Raw genomic sequence first — 7087 nt, 5'->3', positions numbered from 1 at the left:
AATATAAGGTAACTATCAATATCGACCAACAGGGATATGTCAATATGAATATTACACAAAATAAGCAAAACAGAGAATATTTTGCCAATGACAGCAAAAGCGCGCCTTTCCGCGGCTGCTTTGTAACTTCCCGGGTGTGTGGGAAAGCGGCGCACAAATAAATAAAGCGCCTAATAATAATAATAATAATAATAATAATAATAATAATAATGAATTAAGTAATAAAAAGCAGCGCCGCCGCCCTGTTTTCCTCGCCGCCTCCCTCCCTCCCTTCCCGCCCTCAGAGTCTCCCCGACGCGACCGAGGCCCAGCGAGGCTCCCGCCGCCTGAGGAGAAGCAGCCGCGAGCCCGCCTACCTGAGGCCGCCCCTCCGCGAGGGAGGCGGAGCAGGAGCGGCTAGGCCCGGCCTCCTCGCCGCCCTCTTCTCGCTCGCCTCCCGCCGCGTCTTCTCCTCACCCGCCATCATGGCTGCCGCGGCCGCTTCTTCGTCTTCGTCGGCCTCCTCGTCGGCCTCCGGGGCCTCGGCTCCGGCGGGCTCCAGCGCGGCGAGCTCCGGGGGTGGCGGCGGCGGCGGCGGCGGAGGCAGCGCTTCGGGCCTGACGGCTTCTCTGACGGGCACCATGAACAGGAAGAAGAAGCCCTTCTTGGGGATGCCCGCGCCGCTGGGCTACGTGCCGGGCCTGGGCCGGGGGTGAGTGGGCCGAGGCCGGGCGCTGGAGTTGGGCAGCGGCCCCGGGAAGTGGGGGCGGCGGCGGCGGCGGCGGGTGGGCCTCGGCCCGGCTGCCTCCTCGAGGCCTCCTCGCGTGGGCCCTCCTCGGGTCAGGCCTTTCCCTCGCCGCCCTTGCAGCGTTTCTTTGCTCGGCTCTGAGGTGCCCACGCTGCGCGTGGAAGGTTCCTCTGACCATACGCAGAGTGCCTTCTCCTTAGACCAAGGCGCGCGTGTTTGCGTGGGGCCTTTGAAAGGCTTCAAGGTCCCGACGCCTAGAGCATGTGCAGAGTTCCTTTTTGCTTCCCGATTGTACCCATAGGCAGGGTGATTTCCTCCTCAGAGCGAGGCGTGTCTGTGTAATAATAATAATAATAATAATAATAATAATAATAATAATAATTAATTTATTTATACCCCGCCCATCTGGCTGGACTTCCCCAGCCACTCTGGGCGGCTTCCATAGAAACCAAAAATACAGTAAAATATCACATGTTAAAAACTTCCCTTAAGATGTCTTCTAAATGTCAGGTAGTTGTTTATCGCTTTGACATCTGCTGGAAGGGCGTTCCACAGGGCGGGTGCCACTACCGAGAAGGCCCTCTGCCTGGTTCCCTGTAGCTTTGCTTCTCGCAATGAGGGAACCGCCAGAAGGCCCTCGGCGCTGGACCTCAGCGTCCGGGCAGAATGATGGGGGTGGAGACGCTCCTTCAGGTATACTGGACCGAGGCCGTTTAGGGCTTTAAAGGTCAGCACCAACACTTTGAATTGTGCTCGGAAATGTACTGGGAGCCAATGCAGGTCTTTCAAGACCGGTGTTATGTGGTCTCGGCGGTCGCTCCCAGTCACCAGTCTAGCTGCCGCATTCTGGATTAGTTGTAGTTTCCGAGTCACCTTCAAAGGTAGCCCCACGTAGAGTGCATTGCAGTAGTCCAAGCGGGAGACAACCAGAGCATGCACCACTCTGGCGAGACTGTCAGACAGGCAGGGAGGGTCTCAGCCTGCGTACCAGATGGAGCTGGTAGACAGCTGCCCTGGACACAGAATTGACCTGTGCCTCCATGGACAGCTGTGAGTCCAAAATGACTCCCAGGCTGTGCACCTGGTCCTTCAGGGGCACAGTAACCCCATTCAGGACCAGGGAATCCTCCACACCAGCCCGCCTCCTGTCCCCCCAAAACAGTACTTCTGTCTTGTCAGGATTCAACCTCAATCTGTTAAGCCGCCATCCATCCTCCTACCGCCTCCAGACACTCACACAGGACCTTCACCGCCTTCACTGGTTCTGATTTAAAAGAGAGGTAGAGCTGTGTAGCCTTTGAAAGGCTTCAATGGCCCGACGCCTGGAGCATGTGCAGAGTTCTTTTTGCCTTCCGATTCCTACATTGCAGGGGGCTGTACTAGATGACCCTCAGGGGTCCCTTCCAACTCTGTGATTCTGTGAAAGGAAACGGCACCCTTCCCTGAATAGGACTCTTTTCCCCCCATTTTTAAAAATTGGCAAGTTACGAAAGATAAGGAAATAAAGAAAACATGCTGTGAATGCCCTGAGATCTGTGGATGAAGGGCGATATACAAATTTAATAAATAATAATAATAAACTCACCCTGTGGCTTTATTATTACTGTATTATTATTGTTACTACTACTAATGTATTTGCCTTTCATTTTTTGGAAAGTCTATTTATGTATATTTTACTTTTTTGCGTTTATAACCCTGCTTTTGGGAGAAGGGTGTTGTGTCTCCTCTTCCCCCCACAAAGCTCAGATACGCTTTGCAACCCAGGAAGTTTATTTTAACACTGACTCAGCCAACTCCATTGTGCCCCAGTGCAGGAAAATGTTCAAAAACAAAGCCATGTGCTTTGTGTCAGAGGATGGTGACTCAGGTCTGCTTCCCTGGATAAGCTTTTGTTTGAAAATCCATATTGGATATCTATTTATTTTTTTATTCTGACATGTTAACATTGGTTGCAACGAAAAGCACCACAGCAGCAAAAGTCAGCAGATTTCTTGGGATATTTTCAGTCTCAGACACTTTGGGTTTTCTAAAAACAAAAACAAACTTAGTCTGGGCACTTAAAGTTGCCTCAGTTGCCCATGGGAAGCCTGCTTGTGATTCCCAGCAATTGGCATTCAGAGGTATGCCAATATAGGATGGTCATAGAATCATAGAGTTGGAAGAGACCACAAGGGCCATCGAGTCCAACCCCCTGCCAAGCAGGAAACACCATCAGAGCACTCCTGACATATGGTTGTCAAGCCTCTGCTTAAAGACCTCCAAAAAAGGAGACTCCACCACACTCCTTGGCAGCAAATTCCACTGTCGAACAGCTCTTACTGTCAGGAAGTTCTTCCTAATGTTTAGGTGGAATCTTCTTTCTTGTAGTTTGGATCCATTGCTCCGTGTCCGCTTCTCTGGAGCAGCAGAAAACAACCTTTCTCCCTCCTCTATGTGACATCCTTTTATATATTTGAACATGGCTATCATATCACCCCTTAACCTCCTCTTCTCCAGGGTAACATGCCCAGCTCCCTTAGCCGTTCCTCATAAGGCATCGTGTCCAGGCCTTTGACCATTTTGGTTGCCCTCCTCTGGACACGTTCCAGTTTGTCAGTGTCCTTCTTGAACTGTGGTGCCCAGAGCTGGACACAGTACTCCAGGTGAGGTCTGACCAGAGCAGAATACAGTGGCACTATTACTTCCCTTGATCATCTGTTATAGATGCTTACTTCCCTTGATCATCTGTTATAGATGCTTGAGCTGAGATTCCTGCATTGCAGCGGGGGGTTGGACTAGATGGCCCTCGAGGGTCCCTTCCAGCTCTACAGTTCTGTGATTCTATGGGTGCCAGTATTGTGCAGGTTTAGACACTCACTGAAGACCTGCTTCAGTATTTTATATTCAGTATATGTACGCACATGAAAGATGTCCTAGTGTTTTAAAAAGACAACAAAATGAATTGGACTCCTTGGCAGGTTTTGAATAAACATACACAAATTTATTGATTGATAACATGGTAGATAGATAATATAAGGATTTATATAATTTTATAATATTCAGAGAATAACATGTGTTGAGAAATCAGAGAGGAGCTGAGGGAAGACTCTGCGGGGGGAGGCAGGGTTTGATGGGGAGTGGGGGGAAAGGGGGAAAAATAATGAATATGATATGTTTTGATATATTATGTTGAAATTCTTAATAAAAAACTTTATAAAAAAGAAATATGTCCTAGCGTGATAAAAAAGGTGATAAAAGTTCTCTCTCTATATATATAGAACTTTTATCACCTTTTTTATCACGCTAGGACATATTTCTTTTTTTCCTTTTTTTATATATTGATATATATCAATATATATATCATTTAAGGCACACTGGTAACCTTGGAAAGTAAAGATTAGCTTTTAAAATTTGCAGATGTTTTGCTTCCTGAGCATCCAGGGACTATTTTCCCTTGCTACAATTGAGGGGTTATTTGCAAGCCTGGGTTTAGGTAGGACTTGGAGCAGGGTTTCTGAATTTGAAGGACTGGTGCCCAGTCCCTTGTCCGAAATCCCTCATACTGAACTGGCTGCTTTCTTCTGTCTAGTGCTACAGGTTTCACTACCCGCTCGGACATTGGCCCTGCTCGGGATGCAAATGACCCTGTGGATGACCGCCATGCTCCGCCAGGGAAGAGGACCGTTGGGGACCAGATGAAGAAAAACCAGGCTGCGGATGACGACGATGAAGATCTGAACGACACCAATTACGATGAGGTGATGCATCTTTGGCCTTAACTGTCTTGATGGACATTAATGGCAATGTACACATAAAGCTACATTGTGCTCAGACCATTGCTCCCCTTTAGCCTGTCTACTCTTACTAGCTGTGGTTCTGTGGGGTGTGCTTAGTGGATAACGGGGTTCTTGCAGTTAATACTACCTTTTTGTCATTCGCAGTTCAATGGATATGCTGGAAGTCTGTTCTCCAGTGGACCTTATGAAAAAGATGATGAGGAAGCTGATGCGATTTACGCTGCTTTGGATAAAAGGATGGATGAAAGGAGAAAAGAGAGAAGGTAGGAGGTGATTTTTTTCAGCATTGAGATAAATGCTGGTTGTATCTTGAGCCTCTGCACTGGAACCTTGCCTGTTGATTCTCTGGTTATATGTTGGGCCTGAACATGGGGTCCTGAAGTATTAAAAGTACTTGCTATATCTCCCTTTTGGAAATAGGAATGGGTGCCTGCATGGTTGATTCCTGTGCTTTTTTTATTTTTTAGAGAACAGCGTGAGAAAGAAGAGATTGAAAAGTACCGAATGGAACGGCCAAAAATTCAGCAGCAGTTCTCAGATCTGAAAGTAAGGAGAGAAAAATGTGTGTGTGTGTTCTCCAAAGGTGAAATCAGAAAATTACGTTGGGGAGGAGGGGAGTCAGAAAAATGTTTGTGTAGTATGTGTTGGATATCAACTACAGTGGTGCCCCGCAAGACGAAATTAATTCGTTCAGCAAGTTTTGTCGTCTAGCGAATTTTTCATCTTGCGAATCACGAAATCCCATAGGAATGCATTGAAAATCAATTAATGCGTTCCTATGGTCAAAAAAAGTCCAAACAAAGCCAAATTTGGTACAACAACAGTTTATTAACTGCTCTTTAAAGTCACACATACTGTAAAGAGCAGTTCAAAAATTGAAAGGAAAATAAATTAACTTTATAAACATGATAGAAAAACATTTAAAAATCAACAAAGTGTACAGTATATTTTCTAAGACTCTGGGGGACAACTCGAAGAAGGTTCCTCTTCCACTCTTTGCTTCTTGCTGAAGAACCCCCTCCTCAACTGTTCCCCCAGCTACCCACCACACAGAAATTCAAATCCAGAAATTTTTTTAAAGAACAGCAGAGTAGCTCGATGGTCACAGAAAATCATAAAAATGCAGAAAACACACACACAAGCTTCCAGATTCTTGCAAACCCCTCCCCAACACCAAGTCCTTGAATTCCAAACACCCCAACCCAAAATCCAAAACACCCCAAAAAAGTTTTAAAAGTTTAACTTACCAAATGGATGCAAGAGAAGTTCTGGAAAAGTTTTGGAAAAGCTTCAAAAGTGAGCAAAGTCTGAGAAAAGGCTACAAAACCACGTGCTACAGTTGCTCCTCGAAGTCAAGTCACAACTGCAGCTGTTCAAGCTAAGCACCCTTTGTTTTAACAGTTTTAAGAAAAAGGAAACAAAGTCGCGAGACGTTTTCGTCTTGCGAAGCAAGCCCATAGGGAAATTCGTCTTGTGAGGCAACTCGAAAACGGAAAAACCTTTCGTCTAGCGAGTTTTTTGTCTTGCGAGGCATTCGTCTTGCGAGGTACCACTGTACTAAATCAAAGTGGACCAGTGAATAACATAGGACTTCAGCTTTGGAGACCTGGGTTCAGATACTGACTCTCCAGACCACTTGGAGTGTCTATTCCTCATTCACACACCAGGAATAACTTTTAAGAAGTTGTGGATGAAAAAGAGGGAGAAATCAAAACTGTATTTCAGTGACACACTGATTTCAACTATGGCACTGTAATTATGTTGTCTGCATTTTTTGTAGAGAAAACTAGCTGAGGTCACTGAGGAAGAGTGGCTTAGTATCCCTGAAGTTGGTGATGCAAGGAACAAACGCCAAAGGAATCCACGTTATGAGAAACTGACTCCTGTTCCTGACAGTTTCTTTGCAAAGCACTTGCAGTCAGGCGAGAATCACACATCCGTGGATCCCCGGCAAACGGTGAGAAAGCGGGGGAGGGATACAGGTCCACCTGAAAGAGGTTTCTTTTGTAACATAGTTTTTGTTCATTTTCATCTTTAAACTGTTTAACTTGGTTGCATTGAGAGCTGTCTTTGTTTACATTAGAGCATATGACATGCAACAATTACATAAAATTAAAATAAAAGATAAAACAACAATAGGCACTCGGGCAAACATTTCCGAGTATATTAACAAAGTTGCGACAAGGTGTTTATACCAAAGTTATTACAGATAGGAAATAATGTATAGTAATGTTTTATTGTTTAGATTGGTGATCATAAGTAAGGAAACATTTTGTCTCAATAACAATTAGAATTTATAGGGAGGGGGAAGGGGAAAAAATAAAATACAGTGGTATCTCGGGTTGCATACCCTTCAGGTTACAGTCTCCGCTAACCCAGAAATAGTACCTCGGGTTAAGAACTTTGCTTCAGGATGAGAACAGAAATCATGCTCCGGTGGCGCAGCGGGAGGCCCCATTAGCTAAAGTCGTGCTTCAGGTTAAGAACGGATCTCTGGAACGAATTAAGTACTTAACCCGAGGTACCACTGTATGTGCTTCATGCACAGCAGACTGTGCTGTAAACTGTGGATACTCTTCCATCA

The 7087-nt window shown here is 45.9% G+C and overlaps 1 protein-coding gene across 1 annotated transcript in view; it reads left to right on the top strand.

Annotated features, from left to right (window-relative positions):
• The first annotated feature begins 426 nt into the window (after nucleotides 1-426).
• The window catches only part of PRPF6 (pre-mRNA processing factor 6), a 38936-nt gene continuing 32275 nt past the window's right edge, over nucleotides 427-7087 (top strand). Inside the window, exons 1-5 of the mRNA XM_082225878.1 lie at nucleotides 427-691; nucleotides 4296-4464; nucleotides 4648-4766; nucleotides 4971-5049; nucleotides 6284-6460. Coding sequence (XP_082082004.1) covers nucleotides 465-691; nucleotides 4296-4464; nucleotides 4648-4766; nucleotides 4971-5049; nucleotides 6284-6460 — 771 coding nt within the window. The 5' untranslated portion in view covers nucleotides 427-464. The remainder of the gene's footprint in view (nucleotides 692-4295; nucleotides 4465-4647; nucleotides 4767-4970; nucleotides 5050-6283; nucleotides 6461-7087) is intronic.

The sequence above is a fragment of the Podarcis vaucheri genome (genome assembly GCF_965113315.1).
Source record: "Podarcis vaucheri genome assembly, chromosome: 6".
Lineage (NCBI taxonomy): Eukaryota > Metazoa > Chordata > Lepidosauria > Squamata > Lacertidae > Podarcis > Podarcis vaucheri.
Note: the sequence above shows the minus strand (reverse complement) of the source record. Positions and strands in the feature narration are given on the sequence as shown.